This window comes from Pristiophorus japonicus, chromosome 12 (assembly GCF_044704955.1).
Source record: "Pristiophorus japonicus isolate sPriJap1 chromosome 12, sPriJap1.hap1, whole genome shotgun sequence".
NCBI lineage: Eukaryota > Metazoa > Chordata > Chondrichthyes > Pristiophoridae > Pristiophorus > Pristiophorus japonicus.
The window spans coordinates 61127642-61150654 of NC_091988.1; the positions used below are offsets into that span (position 1 = coordinate 61127642).

General features: G+C 46.4%; 1 protein-coding gene across 2 annotated transcripts in view; it reads left to right on the plus strand.

Annotated features, from left to right (window-relative positions):
• LOC139277286 (ubiquitin-like modifier-activating enzyme 1) overlaps positions 1 to 23013 on the plus strand; it is a 355737-nt gene that overhangs the window by 186117 nt on the left and 146607 nt on the right. For both annotated transcript variants that reach the window (XM_070895554.1, XM_070895555.1), the window contains exons 19-21: positions 3007 to 3196; positions 8807 to 8895; positions 17924 to 18016. In XM_070895554.1, the coding sequence (XP_070751655.1) occupies positions 3007 to 3196; positions 8807 to 8895; positions 17924 to 18016 (372 nt within the window). The remainder of the gene's footprint in view (positions 1 to 3006; positions 3197 to 8806; positions 8896 to 17923; positions 18017 to 23013) is intronic.

The following is a 23013-nucleotide window of genomic DNA, read 5'->3' on the forward strand; positions in this document are numbered from 1 at the left end:
ATCCACCTTCTTCCAAGTAACATTGGTCCATCACCTGCAACAATCCACAGGGGTAACTTGTGCACCGCGCCATCATGGAGTACCTTTACATCCGCACTACCAACGACTGGGATAAATTCATTGGTGTAGGTGAACAGCTTTGCCTGAACCGGGACCAACTTGGGTCGTTCAGTTTGATTGTCCCATAGCCTCTCAAAGGCTTCTTGATTTATTACTGACTGGCTCGTCCTTGTGTCCACTTCCATAAACGTCATTTATTTCGACTTCCATCCTCAACGGAGAACATTCGGTGGCACAGGTAAACATGCTTTATACCTCATTGTGGGGCTGAGCTGCCTTTCTGACTATTGTTTCATAATCCACGCTAGATTCATGGCCATCTGTAGACTCTTCATCAACACAGAGTCATATTTCTTTGACACATTCGCTGGAGGTGGCCCTTTGTGCTGCAGCCTTTACACACATAGGGCCCAAGTTTCCACATGATTTGCGCCTGATTTTTAGGAGCAACTGGTGGAGAATGGACTATCTTAGAAATCGCAATTCTCCACATTTTATTTTCTGCAGTTCTAGTCAGGTAGAACAGTTCTACTTTGGAACAGAATTTTTTCTTCAAAAGGGGCCTGTCCGGCCACTGACGCCTGATTTGAAAGTTTCCACAGTGAAAACATACTCCAAACTAACTTAGAATGGAGCAAGTGAAGATTTTTGTAGAACTGAAAAAACCTGTTCTACACATTAAAAAATCAGGCGCAGGTTACAAATTAGGCGTCCAGAACGAGGTGGGGGGGGAAGGGAACTCATTAAATTCTACAATAAATCCTTATTTATACTTCTACAAATATTATACAAATAAATCCAACCTGAATAAACATTTATAAGCAAAGAAAAGATTAAATAAACCATCTTCCTACCTGTGTGAAAGTGCTTCAGGCACGGAGAATTCTGCAGTCAGCCTGAGGCACCCGTTCTTCCCGCGGGGAGGGGGAGGCGCCCGTTCTTCCCGCAGGGGCGGGGGGGAGGAGGCGCCCGTTCTTCCCGCAGGGGCGGGGGGGAGGAGGCGCCCGTTCTTTCCCGCGGGGAGGGGGAGGCGCCCGTTCTTCCCGCGGGGGCGGGGAGGGGAGAGGAGGCGCCCGTTCTTTCCCGCGGGGGGGGGGGGAGGCGCCCGTTCTTCCCACGGGGGGGGGGAGAGGAGGCGCCCGTTCTTTCCCGCGGTGGGGGGGGGAGGCGCCCGTTCTTCCCGCGGGGGGAGAGGAGGTGCCCGTTCTTTCCCGCGGTGGGGGGGGAGGCGCCCGTTCTTCCCGCGGGGGGGGGGAGGGGAGAGGAGGCGCCCGTTCTTCCCGCGGGGGGGAGAGAAGGCGCCCGTTCTTTCCCGCGGGGGGGGGAGGAGGCACCCGTTCTTCCTGCGGGGGCGGGGGGGAAGGCTGCAAGTGCTGATGTGCTGATGGCAATGTGCTTTTATTAAAAAAATGTTCAAAAATTAAACAGCTACAAAGAACTACAAAAATGGCCGAGTGCCAATGTTTTTTTCACACTGAGCATGCGCGAACGCTCCAACGCGCACGCGCAGCATTGCCGGCAGGAAAAAACCTAATTTAAATAATATCCGCCCCCTCCCACTTACAAAATCGGCGCGAGTGTAGGCTCCGCCCCCCTGGGCAGGCAGACAATGAGCTGCAGAACGCTCCAGAATCGCGAGTTTTTTTTTAGGCGCCGTTTTAGGCACGAAAAACGGGCGCCCAGCTCGGAGGGGCACCCGTTTTTTATCATGTGGAAACTTGGGCCCATAGTCTTCAAAGCGGCACTGTTGAGCCCTGTGATTTCCTCTGCAACGCCAGCATGGAGCTACTCGATTAGCCCCCCTCGGCGGACTCTGAGTTAAGGGACTCGGGGGCCTGATCTCTCTTCCCTGAAAAGATTCACGTTCTACAGCCCAGCCTCAAAAAGGCACCATTCTGTGTACAGTACTTACCGGGTTTGAGTCCTGAGGATGAGTCATCCGCCGAGAGCCACAGATCGAGGACATGAATGCTTGGCTCACGGAGATGGCCTTCTGCAGTGTGACTGTGGTATCTGCAGATAGTAGCTTATGAAGAAGGCCCCCATGATTCTGATGACTAAGATGTCCCGCAGCGCTTCGGTGAGGTGGTCGCCGAAATCACATGGTGCTGCCAGCCTCCTGAGGTCTGCAGCGTATTTTGCGATTTCCTGGCCTTCGGGCCGTCGGTGGGTGTAAAACCAGTGTCTGGCTGTGAGGATGCTCTCTTTGGGCTTGAGTTGTTCTTGGATCAGTGTTACAAACTCCTCGTACATCTTGGTCGTTGTCTTCGCTGGTGCCAGCAAGTCCCTGATGAGGCCATAGACGGTGGGCCCACTGGTTAGCAGGATAGCTCTGCGCTTATCAGCCAGTGTGGCCGGATTGTCGCCTGCCAGGTCGTTTGCTGTGAAGAAATGGTCGAGCCTCTCCACAAAGGCGTCCTAATTATCACCATCGGCGAACTGCTGCAACGTACCAAAGTTAGCCATTTTCGCGAGAAGGTCCGTATCTCGTCACCAATTGTTATGTCTTTAGATGCTCTGATAATGACTCCACGAGGCAATATGTTGTACTTGAACTGTAGTGACCTTATCCTTTATTTGTAACTCCAGAGAGAGGATCACACATGGTGGCCTGCCTTTTATACTTTGCCTGGCACACCTGTACAGGTAACCTACAAGTCTCCCACTGCAGTGCCCTCTGGTGGCACATCATGTGTAATGGTACCAGCAGTAAACATGTCGGATACATGACAGAAAATATGCTAAGTTTGAAAGGAATTTGAAAATGTGATAAATTTGGGAGAGGTTAGGCATCGGCTTGTACGTACTAGTAAACATTTACAAGAATGTACAAGTATACATACTTGTCTGTTGTACCTCTATTTTAATTCGTGTCCTACCTTAGGTTTATCTTTTATTGAATTGCGTTGTGTACATTGGCTGATTTTCTTCCGCTTCCATTGACAGCCCCTCCACATGGACTACATTGTAGCAGCAGCTAACCTGTATGCGGAGAACTATTCCATACAAGGGTCCCAGGTCAGAGCTGCAATCCAGAAGCTACTTCGGGACATTGATGTGCCTCCATTCACCCCAAAATCAGGGGTCACAATCCACACCAGCGACAAAGAGATGGAGGAGTCTGAAACTTCAGTGGGTAAGTTTGCCCATTGGTTATTTTCTTTGTGTGTTGTCCCTCAGTGTCACATAGGAGAGACACTCTCTCTTCCTCAGGTGACCGAAGGCTGCGCTGGTACATTGGAAGCGGTGTTGGACCTCATCATCGATGACTGCCCTTGCTAATAATAGACTCCCGAGGCAGAAAAAATCAAAGAGCAAGTTATTATTTAAATGGAGAAAGATTGCAAAGTGCCGCAGTACAGCGGGACCTGGGGATACTTATGCATGAAACACAAAAGGATAGTGTGCAGGTACAGCAAGTGATCAGGAAGGCCAATGGTATCTTGGCCTTTATTGCAAAGGGGATGGAGTATAAAAGCAGGGAAGTCTTGCTATAGCTATATAAGGTATTGGTGAGGCCACACCTGGAATACTGCGTGCAGTTTTGGTTTCCATAATTACGAAAGGATATGCTTGCTTTGGAGGCAGTTCAGAGAAGGTTCACAAGGTTGATTCCGGGGATGAGAAGGTTGACTTAAAAGGAAAGGTTGGGTCTCTACTCATTGGAATTCAGAAGAATGAGAGGTGATCTTATTGATAAGATTATGAGGGGGCTTGACAAGGTGGATGCAGAGAGAATGTTTCCACTGATGGGAGAGACTAGAACTAGAGGGCATGATCTTAGAATAAGGGGCCGCCCATTTAAAACAGAGATGAGGAGAAATTTCTTCTCTGAGGGTTGTAAATCTGTGGAATTCGCTGCCTCAGAGAGCTGTGGAAGCTGGGACATTTAATAAATTTAAGATAGAAATAGGCAGTTTCTTAAACGAAAAGGGAATAAGGGGTTATGGAGAGTGGGTGGGGAAGTGGAGCTGAGTCCATGATCAAATCAGCCACGATGTTATTGAATGGCGGAGCAGGCTCGAAGGCCTGTATGGCTTACTCCTGTTCCTATTTCTTATGTTCTTATGTATGGAAAATGGTCCATGTTGTCCAAGGCCACGCCATGGATTTTGATGACCAGGGGGGGCAGTGCTGTGTGGCGGGATCAGTTGGCGGGGTCAGGTTGGTGGAGGACCTTTGTCTTACGAATGTTTAGTGTAAGGCCCATGCTTTTCATCACCTCGGTGAAGGTTTTGATGATGGTTTGGAGTTCGACCTCTGAGACCCAAGCATCATCCGCGTACTGTAGTTCGATGACAGATGATGGGACGACCTTGGATCTAGCCTGGAGACGGCGAAGGTTGAACAGGTTCCCATTGGTTCTATAATGTAGTTCCACTCCAGCGGGGAACTTGTTGAGAGTGAGATGAAGCATTGCATAAAGGAAGATCGAGAAAAGCGTTGGTACGATGAAGCAGTCCTGGACCTCAAATTTGGCACTAAGCTTATGGTCTACAGAGCAGTAATGATACCCGCCCTCCTATGTGGCTCAGAGAAGTGGACTATATACAGCAGACATCTCAAAACACTGGAGAAGTACCATCAGCACTGCCTCCACAAGATCCTGCAAATCCAATGGGAGGATAGACATACCATCAGTGTTCTCGCTCAGGCCAACATCCCCAGCATTGAAGCACTGACAACATTCAACCAGCTCCGTTGGGCGAGCCACATCGTCCGTATATCTGACACGAGACTCCCTAAGCAAGCTCTACTCTGAGTTCCTACATGACAGGTGGGCAGAGGAAACATTTCAAGGACACCCTCAAAGCCTCCTTGATAAAGTGCAACATCCCCACCGGCACCTGGGAATCCCTGGCCCAAGACCACCCAAAGTGGAGGAAGAGCATCCAGGAAGGCGCTGCGCACCTCCAGTCTCGTCGCCAAGAGCATGCGAAAATCAAGCGTAGACAGCGGAAGGAGCGTGCAGCAAACCAGGCTCCCTACCCACCCTTTCCCTCAACCACTGTCTGCCCCACCTGTGACAGAGACTGTAATTCCCGCATTGGACTGTACAGTCACCTAAGAACTCACTTTTAGAGTGGAAGCAAGTCTTCCTCGATTTCGAGGGAATGCCTATGATGACTGTGATGATGAAGAGAGACAACGTTACCTTTCCATCGTTCTTTAGTACCAACCAGCCGGTCACCTTTTCTGGTCGTGCTCCCTTTTTATGAAGCAAAGAATTATACAATGGTCCTGAATTTGCGCCCCCGGGGAAATGCCTCCGATCTGCAAATAAAATGCCCGGTGACCTGGTGGTCCGGGACGTATGGAGACTCACGGTCCTGGGGCTCTCCGGGTACCTGCGGGTAGAGGCCCACATACCCCAGGGGAATAGGCGGTTCGAAAGCGCTCCTGAGATCACGTGGGCCGGCACAACCAATAAAGGAAGGGAATCCCCATTCATGCTTATGGGGCTTCTATATGTACAGACATCCCATAAATATGAATGGGAATGCCCCAAAACTACATCTGCACATCAAATACAATTTTTTAAATGACATCTAAAATCAGTTAAAATAGCATTTAATTAAATATTTCAAACAAAAATTTAATTTTTTGTAAAATAAATGTAAATGATTTAAAGGGGCTAAAAATAAACTTACGTTATTGTACATGTGTTTTAATGTTTAAATGATTGAAAACATTTATTTTTATGTTTTTTTAAACTCTTAAGCTGGTAAAAGCAGGCCTTACGCAAATAGCCCAACTCTCTGCCCACAGATGCCCTTTTCCCAGGGCTTCATTGGATCTGTCAAGAAAATTCTTGACAGGTTTTTGCGCATGCGTTCGCGTGTGAAACCCCGGAACTTGCGCGGCCCATTTGGGCGTGTGTGCACCTCGTACGCGCCCGTAGGAGCTGCAAATTATGGGCCAATGTGTATATGCCTCATAAAAGGCTCCACTTCTGCAAGATTATTTCATTATTTTTTGCGATATAAAAAGGGCAAGCTGGGGATATGTTCCTCGATCTCTTACGATGAGCCGACACAAGTGGTCGCTTGGAGACGTGTGAGGACTGCCTCGGGAGTGCGTTCCACTCCAATTTCCACCTTCCTTTCTTTGGCAGGAGTGCCTGATCGACCTTCTCAACTCATCGTGACTGGGATCGGCCACTCGCAATGAAGGTGGTCCCGGAGCCTGCCCTAGATCCCAGCATTCCGTTGCCACCCACATTTAGACTTCTTGTTTTCGATGACGTGGTGCTACACTGGGCTGTGCCATGACTAAAAGGCATCTTGATGCTTTAGATTAAGCCAGTTTTATGTGGATTTTGCATGTTTTTTTAAAAAATACCTGTTTTAGCATGTGTCACATTGAAAGTTTTAGGTGTAAACTGTTATGTATGTATTTAACCCCTTGCAACCTGTATTACACTATCACCAGAGGGCCCACAAGAGATCCCAGCATCCATTGGGAGAATGGTATATAAGCAGGCCACCCACGAGGTACCTGCACTCTGGAGTCTCATTAAAGGAGCTAAGGTCACACTTGCTCATTGTACACAGTACTCAGTTTCATCCTTTATTATGAGCTTATCATAAACTATGTTTTTAATTGGCATGCATTGCGGCTGAGTTTGCTGTCAGAGGTTTCCTGTGGGCGGATGCCACCGACCAGCAAAATATCTACGCACTTACCTTCTGCCTCGGGATCCACAGAGACTTGCACTCCTGGTCCTTAATGTGTAGACCTGCGTAGAGGCCCACATATCCCAGGGGAGCAGGCGGTTTGCAAGTGCCCCTGGAATCACGTGGGTCGGCCCAACCAATCAAAAAAGGGAATCCCCATGAGCATGAATGGGAATCACATAAAAAAAACATTTAACGTAACAAATTAATTTTAAAACATTATCGATTTAAAATTAATTAAAATACAATGCAATTAAACATTTAAAACAAAAATGTAATTTTTTTTTAAATAAATTTAAATGTTTTAAAGGAGCTAAAAATAACAGTACCATATTATACATGTCGGTTAATATTTAAGTGAATGAAAAAAATATATTTTTATGTTTTTTAAAACTCTTACCAGGCATAAGAATTTAAGAGGCATTTGCTGGGCAGAAATTGGGCAAATAGCCCAACTCTCCGCCTGTGGATGCCCTTTTCCCAAGGATGCATTGGATCTGTCAAGAGAATTCTTGACAGATCGCAAGTTCCGTGTTTTAGCGTGCAGATTACGGCCAATTGAGTATATTCAAGACAGAGATCGTTAAAATTTTGGACTCGAAGGGAATTAAGGGATATGGGGATCGGGCAAGAAAGTGGAGTTGAAGTAGAAGATCAGCCATGATTTTTATGAATGGCGGAGCAGGCTCGAGGGGCCGAATGGTCTACTCCTGCTCCAAATTCTTATGCTCGTAGGTTATTTGGTGTGAACGCGGGAGTCCCAATCCTTGCACTTTACCTTAACAGTCATTCCCGTTGTTCCAAGCAAAACGGCTACACCTTGCCAGTTACGATCTTTTACTGTGCATTTATCATGATTGTCAGATAATCGTAATAGCACAATGGGAAAAGAGAAGGTTGGGACATACAGAGTGGGGGTCACGTGTCTCGATTTATTTTTTGTTGTTGCTTATCTAATACTCTGTTCTAAGAACATAATTAGGAGCAGGAGTCGGCCATACAGCCCCTCGAGCCTGCTCCGCCATTCAATAAGATCATGGCTGATCTTCGACCTCAACTCCACTTTCCCGTCCAATCCTCATATCCCTTGATTCTGTTAGTGTCCAAAAATCTATCCATCTTAAATATACTTAATGACTGAGCATCACAGCCCTCTGGGGTAGAAGACTCACAGCCCTCTGACTCACACCCCCTTATCCAGAGACTATTCCCCCTAGTTCGAGACACTCCAGCCAGGGGAAACAGCCTCTCAGCATCGACCCTAATAATTTTGTACATTTCAATGAGATCATCTCTCATTCTTCTAAACTCCTGAGAATATACTGCTCAGCAGTTATTGGCATGAAAGGACAGTGCAGCTGTGGGGAGTACTGGGAATGTTGAGTTCTTTCCCTAATGGTGCCCCATGTTTTTTTCGCTTTTTTATTTTCTGCAGTAAATTTGATCTGAAAGTTGAGTTTTGCGAGCCTCCATCGAGCTCTGCAAGTGATCTGTTCAGCTGGGTAAATAGTCACGCAGGCACGCTCCAGTGATGTCCTTGTGAGTGTGACTGCTTCCCATTAGTGTCAGTGTACCCACTCTGATATATGTGCGTGTGCCTATATGTGCACTCGTGTGTTGTCATGTTATCAAAAAATATGCTTAGGCTAAATCTTTGCCGCTTCCAGAAAATTAAATTCCCAAGGCTGAATTCAGCAAATCCGAATATCGGCAGTTTGTCAGGAGCCTCAAGAGGCCTGACAATAACTATTTCCTGCCCTCTGTAACATTTCACCAACACCTTGGTCCACAATAAGAGTGCATGCAATAAAATAGCTGATTCAGACAGATTGCAGAAACTAAAATAATCTTATTAAACCCCAAAATACACAAATGGACGATCATTTTTGGCTCTTTTAATTTTTCTGATCTGAGTCTGTAAGAAAAAGAAATTTGTGCCTCCTGGCACTGGAAGGATAAAGCCAAGGTATGTCCTGCTCCATTTTACAAAGTAGGGCTGAGTTCTTATCAGCTTCATATTATGCCATTAACTTTCTCTAAACTCGCCTCCCTACTGTTTTCTGTTGCAGATAATGAGAGTTTGGTGAAACTGAAAAAACAACTTTCTTCCCGTGAGACCTTCCGTGGATGTGAGATGCGACCCATTGACTTTGAGAAGGTAAATTGAGCCGCACCTGTTCATCGGAGAGCCTCGGCATGAGCTTGTCACATTTCCCCTTCTCAGGCTGACTCATCCAGTGCAGTGCTGAGGGAGTGCTGCACTGTCGGAGGTGTCGTCTTTCGGATGAGACGTTAAACCGAGGTGGACGTAAAAGATCCCATGGCACTATTTTTGAAGAAGAGCAGGGGAGTTATCCCTGGTGTCCTGGCCAATATTTATCCCTCAATCAACATAGCGAGAAAACAGATTATCTGGTCATTATCTCAATGCTCTTTGTGGGAGCTTGCTGTGCGCAAATTGACTGCCGTGTTTCCTCCATCACAACAGTGACTACACTCCAAAAGTTGGCTGTAAAGCGCTTTGAGACATCCGGTGGTTGTGAAACGCGTTGTATAAATGCAAGTCTTTCTTTCTTTCCCACTTGCTTTTCTTGGAGAGTTCCATCTGTCAGATATACCTTCAAATTTTGATTTGTTGGAGGCTTGTAGGTTGCGCCGTGTGTTGACAGGAATAATGGAGTACTGTTGATCTCAGATGAGCTCTACCCTACTCTATTATGTGCAGTGTAACTGTTCCAATAGTTTAATCTGTACATATTCTGCTGCTCTGTGAAATAATTGAGTTTGCAGAAATTAGTTTCTTTTGCAACTCCAGGAATGCCACCACTTCTTCATACAGTGCATTCTTTAGTTTTCGCAGTACGTTAAGGAATTTCACTTGGAGCTGGTGTGTACTTGGTCACGGCCTTTGTCCCTTCCCACTTCTCCCCGGGCAACAACAGGTGCACGATGGTCAGGATCTCCTCTGGTGGTGGAGCGCTTGTTGCAATGGGTTGGCGGGAAGCTTCACCCGCAATGTGCTCAAAACTATCCTTCACCAAAGGAGTTCATTGATGTTCGAGGCCTCAGAGATGATGGTGTCGGAGTGAGCCTGTTTCATCACATCATCCCTAGCCACTGACTCCATCCCTCTACCCAACTTCTGTCTGAGACTGAACCAGACTGTTCGCCACCTTGGTGTCATATTTGACCCTGAAATGAGCTTTCAACAACATATCTGCAGCATAACTAAAACCGCCTATTTCTACCTCCGTAACATCGCCCGTCTCCGCCCCTGCCTCAGCTCATCCACTGCTGAAACCCTCATCCATGCCTTTGTTACCGCTAGACTTGACTATTCCAACTCACTCCAGGCTGGCCTCCCACATTCTACCCTGCATAAACTAGAGGTGATCCAAAAATCGGCTGCTCGTGTCCTAACTCACACCAAGTCCCGCTCACCCATCACCCCTGTGCTGACTGATCTACATTGATCTACCGGTTAAGCAACGCCTCCATTTCAAAATTATCATCCTTATTTTCAAATCCCTCCATAGCCTCGCCCCTCCCTATCACAGTAATCTCCTCCAGCCCCACAACTCCCCGAGATGTCTGCGCTCCTCTAATTCTGCCCTCTTGAGCATCCCTGATTATAATCGCTCCACCATTGGTGGCCGTGCCTTCTGTTGGCTAGGTCCCTGCCTAAACCTCTCCGCCTGTCTACCTCTCTTTTCTCCTTCAAGACGCTCCTTAAAACCTACCTCTTTGACCAAGCTTTTGGTCACCTGTGCTAATTTCTACTTATATGGCTCAGTATAACATTTTTATATTATAATACTCCTGTGAGGGGTCTTAGGACGTTTCGTTGCGTTAAAGGCACTATATAAGAACATAAGAACATAAGAAATAGGAGCAGGAGTCAGCTATATGGCCCCTCGAGCCTGCTCCGCCATTTAATAAGGTCATGGCTGATCCGCTCATGGACTCCGGTCCACTTCCCTGCCCGCTCCCCATAACATCTTATTCCCTTATCGGTTAAGAAACTGTCTATCTCTGTTTTAAACGTATTCAATGACCCAACTTCCACAGCCCTCTGAGGCAGCGAATTTCATAGATTTACAACCCTCTGAGAGAAGAAATTCCTCCTCATCTCAGTTTTAAATGGGTGGCCCCTTATTCCAAGATTATGCCCCCTAGTTCTAGTCTCCCCTATCAGTGGAAACATTCTGCTTCCACCTTGTCAAGCCCCCTCATAATCTTATACGTTTCGATAAGATCACCTCTCATTCTTCTGAATTCCAATGAGTAGAGGCTCAACTTTCTCAACCTTTCCCCATAAGTCAACCTTCTCATCTCTGGAATCAACCTAGTGAACCTTCTCTGAACTTCCTCCAAAGCAAGTATATCCTTTCGTAAATATGGAAATCAAAAACTGTACTCAGTATTCCAGATGTGGCCTTGCTAGTACCCTGTATAACTGTAGCACGACTTCCCTGCTTTTATACTCCATCCCCTTTGCAATAAAGACCAAGATTCCATTGGCCTTCCTGATCACTTGCTGTACCTGCATACTATCCTTTTGTGTTTCATGCACCAGGACCCCCAGGTCCCGCTGTACTGCAGCACTTTGCAATTTTTCTCCATTTAAATAATAACTTGCTCTTCGAATTTTTTTTTCTGCCAAAGTGCATAACCTCACACTTTCCAACATTATACTCCAGCTGCCAAATTTTTGCTCACTCACTTAGCCTGTCTGTGTCCTTTTGCAGGTTTTTTGTGTCCTTCTCACACGTTATTTTTCCTCCCATCTTTGTATCGTCAGCAAACTTGTCTACGTTACACTCAGTCCCTTCTTCCAAGTATAGATTGTAAATAGTTGGGTCCCAGTACTGATCCCTGTCGCACCCCACCCATTACTGATTGCCAACCCGAGAATGAACCATTTATCCCGACTCTCTGTTTTCTGTTAGTTAGCCAATCCTCTATCCACGCTAATACATTACCCCCACCCCGTGAACTTTTACCTTGTGCAGTAAACTTTTATGTGGCACCTTGTCAAATGTCTTCTGGAAGTCCAAATACACCACATCCACTGGTTCCCCTTTATCCACCCTGTTCGTTACATGCTCAAAGAATTCCAGCAAATTTGTCAAACATGATCTCCCCTTCATAAATCCATGCTGACTCAAATACAAATTGTTGTTGGGATAAATGGAGTAACTCTCCTTCCTCGAGCTCCTCTACTCCTTGCCACCCTTTGCTGTGACTTTTCGCTCAGCTTCCTTGGCGCACTTCTTGGTGCTGGTTTTGGCCCATCAGGCAATGTCACGCTGATGTTCAGACAAGACACTGGGGGTGGGGGCGGATGGCCTCACTGGACAGCTTGTAACTGAGTCAGGAATAAATTTTTGGAAAGTTCTGATTTCTAGCTGTTTATCCAAGGATCTATGGATTTCTGAATTACTTTGGCGAGCACATCTACAGAGTGCAGCAGCCAACGAGTGACTATCTCCGGGGGTGAGCAGATGGGGGACAACAGTAAACATGGTCTCTTTGCAGTCAAAGTGGCTCCAAGATGACAATTTGTAATCCCTCTAATGCCTCGGTAATGTGATACCTGAACTGGGCAGATCCACAGTATTTGAGTGCACCGTGGAAGACTGACTAGTCAGGCTGACTCAGTAATGCAATCTGGAGGAGTAGGCCTGTCACTGACCATTGTTGATTCTCCCCACTCTGCCCCAAATAACACTGAAAGCCAATACCCACCTGCAGAGGATGGTCCTAGCTGGTGATCCAAGCCATGGCAAGTTTGCCAGTGCTCTACACTGGCAGTTCTAGCTGGTTAAAGTCCAGCAGTCCCCTCGCATACACTTTTGGGGATCCCTGTGCTTTGGGCCTACCAACCCGCACTCGACTTCTCTGGACTTGAGCAAGTGGAGTGTGTTGCTATGGGGATAGAGTGGACGCACTGCATCAAACAGAAATGCCCAAGAGCTTGTTTCAGAGACTCTCAAACATAGGATTCCATAGGATATACGGCACAGAAACAGGCCATTCGGCCCAACCAGTCCATGCCGGCGTTTATGCTTCACTCGAGCCTCCTCCCGTCTTTCCTCATCAAAATCTATCAGCATAACCCTCTATTCCCTTCTCCCTCATATGCTTGTCTAAACTCCCCTTAAATGCATCTATAATATTCACTTCAACCACTCCCTGTGGTAGTGAGTTCCACATTCTCATCACTCTTTGGGTAAAGAAGTTTCTTTTGAATTCCCTAACCCGTGTCGCAAACATGGCGATGCGTTTCCGTATGTGTGTCATCAGACACACGGAAAAGAAAATGTACCGAGCACAAGTCAACAAGCCATCCCAATCCTGTAGACAAGGTGATTTTTTTTCTGTGGTGGGGTGATGGGGGATAATATTGAGCCTTGTTATTAAAATAGAAAGTGTGGCAGGTTCCCTTCTAGCAGTGCAGTTCCTAACCTGGTGGATTTATTTTCTTGTTGAAGGGGTAATAAATCCTTCTGCATCACGACGATTGACCTGCAAAGGCGGCTAAGCTCTTTCATTTTTCTCCAGAAGTTAAACAGATGTTTTGAGGTTAGAGGTTGCCGAAACCGCAAATGTTTTTTGTTAAAATTATAAACCGATCCAATTTGCACAGGAAGTGGGACGATAGCATGGATCTAATGACAGAGTTCAAACCAATTTAGAACTGGTTGTAAAAAAAGAAGAGCGGGGGTTGAGGTTCCATGTGGCATAGTTCCCAATCCTGGGTATGTCGCGATATTTGAGTAAAAAGTAACTTTTTAAAAAAACTATCATAGAATCATAGAAATTTATGGCACAGAAGAATTTACGTGTCTGTGCCGGCTGAAAAAAGCTATCCAGCCTAATCCCACTTTCCAGCCATAACCCTGCAGGTTATGGCACTTCAAGTGCACATCCAAGTACTTTTTAAATATGATGAATGTTTCTGCCTCTACCATCCTGTCAGGCAGTGAGTTCCAGACCCCCACCACCCTCTGGGTGAAAAAGGTTCTCCTCAACTCCCCTCTAAACCTCCTACCAATTATTTTAAATCTATGCCCCCCTGGTTATTGACCCCTCTGCTAAGGGAAATAGGTCCTTCTTATCCACTCTATCTAGGCCCCTCATAATTTTATACACCTTAATTAAGTCTCCCCTCAGCCTCCTGTCATCACTGTCTTCATCCTGTTAAGTGCAGAGGGCAGATCAGGTGATCTTGGCCAATTCCAGGTACTGACTGGGAATCCTACACGATGGAATTACTGAACCAATTGTACCTGCACTGATCATGGGAATTGAAGATATTGTGCCAAAAACCGAAATGGAGCTGAGTCCATGATCAAATCAGCCATGATCTTATTGAATGGCGGAGCAGGCTCGAGGGGCCATATGGCCTACTCCTGTTCCTATTTCATATGTTCTTATGTTACTGTTGGCCAACATTTAGTGCCCATGGGAATTAAGAGACAAACACACACAGTCGGACTGTTTCAGAAGGCAGTTAAGAGTCAACCACATTGCTGTGGGTCTGGAGTCGCATATAGGCCAGACCGGGTAAGGTCGGCAGATTTCCTTCCCTAAAGGACATTAGTGAACCAGATGGGTTTTTACAACAATCCAGTCATTTCATGGTCACTATTATCAAATTTATTGAACTCTATTTCATAATTTACCATGGTGTGATTTGAACTCGTGACATCTGGGTTGTTAATCCAGTACCATAACTACTAGGCTACCATAACCTCAATATCAAACAGAAATTCTACAGGTTTAGATTTCCCAAGAGCTTGATATAGAGGAACATAGAAACAGGAGGAGACCATTCAGCCCCTCGAGCCTGTTGTGCCATTCGATGAGATCATGGCTGATCTGCGATCTAACTCCATATACCTGTCTTTGACCCATATCCTTTAATACTTTTGGTTAACAAAAATCTATCAATCTCCGATTTAAAATTAACAATTGATCTAGCATTAATTGCCATTTGTAGAAGAGAGCTCCAAACTTCTACCACCCTTTGTGTGTAGAAGTGTTTCCTAATTTCACTCCTGAAAGGTCTGGCTCTAATTTTTAGACTATGCCCCCTAGTCCTAGAATCCCCAATCAGCGGGAATAGTTTCTCTCTATCTACCTTATCTATTCCCCTTAATATCCTGAAAACCTCGATCAGATCACCCCTTGACCTTCTAAATTCTAGGGAATACAACCCTAATCTGTATAATCTCTCCTCGTAACTTAACCCTTGAAGTCCGGGTATGATTCTGGTAAACCTATGCTGCACTCCCTCCAAAGCCAATATATTTTTCCTACGGTGTAGTGCTCAGAACTGCTCACAGTACTCCAGGTGTGATCTAACCAGGGTTTTGTATAGCTGCAGCATAACTTCTAACCCCTTGTATTCTAGTCCTCTAGATATAAAAGCCAGCATTCAATTAGCCTTTTTGATTATTTTCTGTACCTGTTCATGACATTTTCATGATCTATGTGCCTGAACACCCAAGTCTCTTTTGACATCCAGGGGCTGAAATTGCCCCTGTCCTTAAAGCTGCTACCACCGCAAATCAGCGGCCACGCTGCGGAGTGGAGTGGCCGCCGACTTTTCGTGGCCCGCTGCTCTGCTGCTGCCGATCCGTGTTAAGCACATCATCACCGTGCGCACCGCCGATCTACCCCCCACGACGGCGACATTCCCCTCTGAAAATCTTCGGCCCGCCCAACAATGCCAAAACCTGTTTTTTTCCCAGTGGTCCAGTGAGGCTGTGGCCTTCTGCAACGGAGGTGCGTCTTCCTTTAAAGGGGAGGATGCGCTGCCGCCGCCATGTTTTTTTTTTGTCGGCCAATTTTCATGTCAGCCCAACAATTATGTCCCCGGGTTCGGTCAGGCCACCAACAAGCACAGTGGGCCGAAGTTTTAAGATGGCGAAGGCTCTTCCCTTTAAGTGAAGGGGAGAGCTGTGGTGATGCGGCGCCGTGGTGACGTCATCACGGCGGTCAATCCACACCGCCCCACCTTCCGCCCTTCAGGTGTTGTCACCGCCCTCATTAAGAGCGACTTCTGAATTTTTAAAAAAGAGCAGAATTTCGCTCGAGGCGACCTCAACCACAGCTGCGGTAAAACCATTGAAACGGGGTGCAATTTCAACCCCCCACTGTTTTCAGCTTTTTATCATTTAGAAAGTACCCTGTTCTTTTAGGTCCAAAGTGGATGACCTCACATTTGCTTACATTGAAATCCATTTGGCACAGCTTTGCCCATTCACTTAGTCTATCAATATCCCTTTGGAAAAGTATCTCAACCATGGCGATGGATCTGAGAACAACCAATGGAACACAGATTCACACCTGCAATTCCTATTCTCCTGTCCCCTTCCTGCCACCCCCCCCCCCCGCCTTCCCCCCGCCCCCACCACCACCACCACCACACCACCACACCACACCACACCACAGCAAGTTTCCAGCACAGGTAATATGTTTTCCAAAGGGAGGAAGATCAGAGAACAAGTCACCCGTGGATGTATGTATGCTCCTCTTCGCGGCTGAACAATAAAAGGAAGAAGTAATTGAATTCATGATGCAGCTTATCAGAGTGGCATCCAATCTTTTGTCTTAGAGGTGGGGGCTATGGAGCCTTGCGGGGCCACACAAAGGTTAAATCCATCGGTCCATTAATATACATTTACCTGATGTTGCTGGCGTCAACAGATTTTGGTATTCTAGTTAAGTTTTATCCATGAGTCAACCCCATTTTTGTTTTTAAAATACAGACCTTCCCAAACCTCCATGGCCACAATTTTCTGACAGGACAAGCCAATAATGAAGAAATATAAATGCAAATAAGACTAGGAGACTTGGCCACTAGAGTGACGTTAGGAACTCTCTCCTGCAAATGGTAGTTGATATTGGGCCAATTGTTCATTTTAAATCTGAGATTGTTAGGTTTTTGTTAACCAAAGGTATTAAGGGATTATGGGTCAAAGGGTCGAGTTGGGTCACAGATCAGCCATGATCTCATTGAATGGTAGGACAGGCTTGAGGGGCTAAATGAGCTCCTCCTGTGCCTATGGTTGAGTGGCCCGGGTTGTGAAGGCCAGGTTGCCAGGCCTTTGAGGGCAGGGATGTTAGCGTTCAGGGATTCCACATGGCCCATGTATGGCAGGTTGGACACACCTGACATCTCACGTTGTACATCTCTAAACACGTCGCACAATCAACTACTTTTTCAGTGCAGTCTCTGTCATTATGTAGGTAAGTGCAGTTGCCATTTTGCAACAATGACACCTCACAAACAGCAATGAATGACCAACCCATCTGTTTATTGAGGTTAAGAATGGTTAAGAAATTAATATTGTCGGGATACCAGAAGAGAAAAACTCCCTATTTTTCTCCCAAGAGTTAACGCATGGCATCTTGAACATGTAGTTAGACCATGACCCTGGTTTAACGTCCCATTGGAGGGACAACACACCAGCAGTGGGACTGTCAGCCTAGCTTCGGCATTTCAGGTCTACGGTGGGGCTTGAAGCTCTAATACGGAGCAGATTTTGGAAAAGAAAGATTTGGATTTATATAGCGCCTTTCATGACCACCTGACATCTCAAATCGCTTCACAGCCAATGATGTACTTTTGGAGTGTAGTCACGGTTGTAATGTGGGAAACGCGGCAGCCAATTTGCACTCAGCAAGCTCCCACAAACAGCAATGTGATAATGACCAGATAATCTGTTTTTTTAATGTTGATTGAGGGATAAATATTGGCCAGGACACCGGGGAAAACTCCCCTGCTCTTCTTCGAAATAGTGCCATGGGATCTTTGCGTCCAGCCAAGAGAGCAGACGGGGCCTCGGTTTAATGTCTCATCTGAACAATGGCCCCTCTGACAGTGCAGCACTCCCTCAGCACTGCACTGGGAGTGTCAACCTAGGTTTTTGTGCTCAAGTCCCGGGAGTGGGATTTAAGCTCACAACCTTTTGACTCAGAGGCGAGTGTGCTGCCCACTGAGCCACGGCTGCCACTGTGACACGTGAACAGTGGTACATGCTGTGGGGGCAATCACTGAAAGGAAAAGAAGGAAACAAATTAGTCAATAAAATCGACAAAAGGTTATGATTTTTCATATATTTATAACTGCACAATTCCTTGCATTTTGGTAATGAGAGTTATTTAAATCACAGGACGACGATTCAAACTTCCACATGGATTTCATCGTCGCTGCCTCTAACCTGAGGGCGGAGAATTACAGCATTCCACCCGCCGACCGCCACAAGGTAGGCAGCATGCACCTGGAGAGAGCACTTTGAAATAGCACGTACAGACAAGCCAGAGAACATGATCCTCCACTGTCTGAGCATGGGGGTGGTGGGAGAGGGGGGACACGAACCGCAGCGCGTGCTGATTTCTGTTTAATGTTTGCCGAGTTCGCTGAGATGGAATCTCTGAGATCCAATTAACAGTGGCAAGGTTGGCAACATCCTGGAAGTAATGAATCACTGTGCCTGGAACCCGTAACAGGACAGTCGCGGCCACAACTGTCTCCAGCTTTCACACTACCTGTATGCACAGGCTTTCTGTCTCACAAGATTGATACTGACAGGATATTAGCACGCAGGAATCGGAGCAGCAGTCGGAGCTGCCAGCAATTATTAACCCTGGGGGGACGTTGGGGAATGTTCTTCCTCATTACCTAGAATTTACAGCATAAAGACAGGCCATGCGGCCCAACTGGTCAACGCCGATGTTTATGCTCCAAACGAGCCTCTCCCACCCTACTTCTTCTCACCCCATCAACATATCCCTCTATTCCCTGCTCTCTCATGTGCTTATCTCACTTCCCCTTAAATGCATCTATGCTATTCACCTCAATCACTCCAAGTGGTAACGAGTTCCATATTCTCCCCACTCTCTGAATGGCGCTTTCTCCTGAATTCCCTATTGGATTTATTTGTGACTATCTCATATTTATGGCCCCTAATTTTGCACCCCCCCCCACCCCCCCCGCACACACAAGTGGTAAACATCTTCTCTACGTCCACCCTATCAAACCTCATCATAGCTTTAAAGACCTCTCTCTTAGGTTACCCCTCAGCTTTTCCTTTCCTGTTCTGTCTTTCCTGAGAGTTATATTTTATTTTTGAGATCCCCCGCTGTCCCAATTTGTCTCTCCCTCTCCTGATGGTAATTTATGCTGAGGTTTGCTACACCGAGCCCTCTCCAGTGTTCTTTCTGTTTAAAACTGGATAGTGACCATCAGAAAATGGTTAGAACATCCAACTCACTACCACATGGAAGCGAGTAGCACAGATGCATTCAAGGGGAAACTAGACAAGGGCACAAGGGAGAAAGGAATAGAAAGGATACGTTGAAGGGGTGAGATGAAGAAGGGTGGGAGGAGGCTCGTGTGGAACATAAACACTGGCGTGGACCTGTTGGGCCAAATGGCCTGTTTCTGTGCTGCAAATACTGTGTAATTTGTAATACTTTGTAAGCTATTCGACTTTGGGGAAGGCATCACGGCCAAACGGAAGCCCATCCTTGCCGGATGCCCACATCTCGCAGCAGGAGACACCCACATGAGTGAGATCACAAGGCCCGAGAGTTTAACATAAAGTCTGGGGCTGATTTTGACAGCAGTGGGTGTATCCAACTCACGTCATCACCCAGCCAGCCCAAAGTTACAATCAGGGGGCCTGCCACGCCAGCTGGAATCAGCCTGGGATCTTCTGCTCCATAAGCAGTTCTTTACCTTTCACTGGGAAAGAAAGACCGTGCATTTGTATAGCGCCTTTCACAATCTCAGGATGTCGAGGAGGAGGCGCGGCGGGAGTCGGAGGAGGCAGCCTATGAAAGGCCCATCAGTCAGGGAGTGGCGGCAGCATCGAGGAGGAGGCCAGCTGGTGCAGGGAGAGAATGCAAAAAAGAAGTAGGAAGAAATCGAAGGATGATGTCACAGCCAAGGGGGTAAGTGATTGGCTGGTGATTGGGGAGTAGTTTTTCTGTTTCTTTTCCTTTATCATTGTTGTTGCCAAGTTAAGTTAATCTAGGGATTAAGTCATGGCAGGAGAACTCGGACACGTGTCATGCTCCTCCTGTGCTATGTGGGATCTCAGATGCTTCCAGTGTCCCTGACGACTACATGTGCGGGAAGTGTATCCTGCTGCAGCTCCTGACAGACCGCATTGTGGCACTGGAGCTGCGGGTAGATTCACTCTGGAGCATCCGCGATGCTGAGGATGCCGTGAATAGCATATTTAGTGAGTTGGTCACACCGCAGGTAAAGGTTACACAGACAGATAGGGAATGGGTGATCAGCAGGAAAAGCAGTGGAAGGGAGGTAGTGCAGGGGTCCCCTGCGGTCATCCACCGTTTTGGGTACTGTTGGGGGGGATGACTCATCAGGGGAGGGCAGCAGCAGCCAAGTTCATGGGTGGCTCTGCTGCACAGGAGGGCAGGAAAAAGAGTGGGAGAGCTATAGTGGTAGGAGATTCTATTGTAAGGGGAAATAGATAGACGTTTCTGCGGCCGCAATCGAGACTCCAGGATGGTATGTTGCCTCCCTGGTGCAAGGGTCAAGGATGTCTCGGAGCGGCTGCAGGATATTTTGGAGGGGGAGGGTGAACAGCCAGTTGTCGTGGTGCATATAGGTACCAACGATATAGGTAAAAAACGGGACAAGGTCCTACAAGCTGAATTTAGGGAGCTAGGAGTTAAATTAAAAAGTAGGACTTCAAAGGTAGTAATCTCAGGATTGCTACCAGTGTCATGTGCTAGTCAGAGTAGGAATTGCAGGATAGCTCAGATAAATATGTGGCTTGAGGAGTGGTGCAAAAGGGAGGGATTCAAATTCCTACAACATTGGAACCAGTTCTGGGGGAGGTGGGACCAGTACAAACCGGACAGTCTGCACCTGGGCAGAACTGGAACCAATGGCCTAGGAGGAATATTTGCTGGTGCTGTTGGGGAGGGGTTAAACTAATATGGCAGGGGGATGGGAACCTATGCAGGGAGACAGAGGGAAGTAGAATGGGGGCAGAAGCAAAAGATAGAAAGAAGAAAAGTCAAAGTGGAGGGCAGAGAAACCCAAGGCAAAAATCAAAAAGGGGCACATTACAGCAAAATTCTAAAGGGGCAAAGTGTGTTAAAAAGACAAGCCTGAAGGCTCTGTGCCTCAATGCAAGGAGTATTCGTAATAATGTGGACGAATTAACTGCGCAGGTAGCAATTAACGAATATGATATAATTGGCATCACGGAGACATGGCTCCAGGGTGACCAAGGCTGGGAACGCAACATCCAGGGGTATTCAATATTCAGGAAGGATAGACAGAAAGGAAAAGGAGGTGGGGTAGCGTTGCTGGTTAAACAGGAAATTAACGCAATAGTAAGGAAGGACATTAGCTTGGATGATGTGGAATCTGTATGGGTGGAGCTGCAGAATACCAAAAGGCAGAAAACGCTAGGGGGAGTTGTGTACAGACCACTGAACTGTAGTAGTGAGGTTGGGGACAGCATCAAACAAGAAATTAGGGATGCGTGCAATAAAGCTATAGCAGTTATCATGGGTGACTTTAATCTACATATAGATTGGGTGAACCAAACTGGTAGCAATATTTAAAAGTTTCAAAAATTGCACAATATTTAGTTTGTAAATGTGCCAAAGTTGCTTTCCTGGAGTGTATTAGGGATGGTTTTCTCGACCAATATGTCGAGGAACCAACTAGAGGGCTGGCCATCCTAGACTGGGTGATGTGTAATGAGAAAGCACTAATTAGCAATCTTGTTGTGCAAGGCCCCTTGGGGAAGAGTGACCATAATATGGTAGAATTCTTTATTAAAATGGAGAGTGACACAGTTAATTCAGAGACTAGGGTCCTGAACTTTTTGAAAGGTAACTTCGATGGTATGAGACGTGAATTGGCTAGAATAGACTGGCGAATGATACTTAAAGGGTTGACGGTGGATAAGCAATGGCAAACATTTAAAGATCACATGGATGAATTTCAACAATTGTATATCCCCATCTGGAGTAAAAATAAAACGGGGAAGGTGGCTCAACCGTGGCTAACAAGGGAAATTAAGGATAATGCTAAATCCAAGAAAGAGGCATATAAATTGGCCAGAAAAAGCAGCAAACCTGAGGTCTGGGAGAAATTTAGAATTCAGCAGAGGAGGACAAAGGGTTTAATTAGGAGGGGGGAAATAGAGTATGAGAGGAAGCTTGCTGGGAACATAAAAACTGACTGCAAAAGCTTCTATAGTTTTGTGAAGAGAAAAAGATTAGTGAAGACAAACGTAGGTCCCTTGCAGTCAGATTCAGGTGAATTTATAATAGAGAACAAAGAAATGACAGACCAGTTGAACAAATACTTTGGTTCTGTCTTCAAGAAGGAACCTTCCAGAAATACTAGGGGACCGAGGATCTAGTGAGAAGGAGGAACTGCAGGAAATCCTTATTAGGCGGGAAATTGTGTTAGGGAAGTTGATAGGATTGAAGGCCGATAAATCCTCAGGGCCTGATAGTCTACATCCCAGAGTACTTAAGGAAGTGGCCCTAGAAATAGTGGATGCATTGGTGATCATTTTACAACAGTCTATCGACTCTGGATCAGTTCCTATGGACTGGAGGGTAGCTAATGTAAAACCACTTTTTAAAAAAGGAAGGAGAGAGAAAATGGGTAATTGTAGACTGGTTAGCCTGACATCAGTAGTGGGGAAAATGTTGGAATCAATTATTAAAGATGAAATAGCAGCGCATTTGGAAAGCAGTGACAGGATCGGTCCAAGCCAGCATGGATTTATAAAAGGGAAATCATGCTTGACAAATCTTCTGGAATATTTTGAGGATGTAACTAGTAGAGTGGACAAGGGAGAACCAGTGGATGTGGTGTTTTTGGACTTTCAAAAGTCTTTTGACAATGTCCCACACAAGAGATTGGTGCACAAAATTAAAGCACATGGTATTGAGGGTAATGTACTGATGTGGATAGAGAACTGATTGGCAGACAGGAAGCAGAGAGTCGGGATAAACGGGTCCTTTTCAGAATGGCAGGCAGTGACTAGTGGGGTGCCGCAGGGCTCAGTGCTGGGACCCCAGCTATTTACAATATACATTAATGATTTAGATGAAGGAATTGAGTGTGATATCTCCAAGTTTGCAGATGACACTAAACTGGGTGGCGGTGTGAGCTGTAAGGAGGACGCTAAGAGACTGCTGGGTGACTTGGACAGGTTAGGTGAGTGTGCAAATGCATGGCAGATGCAGTATAATG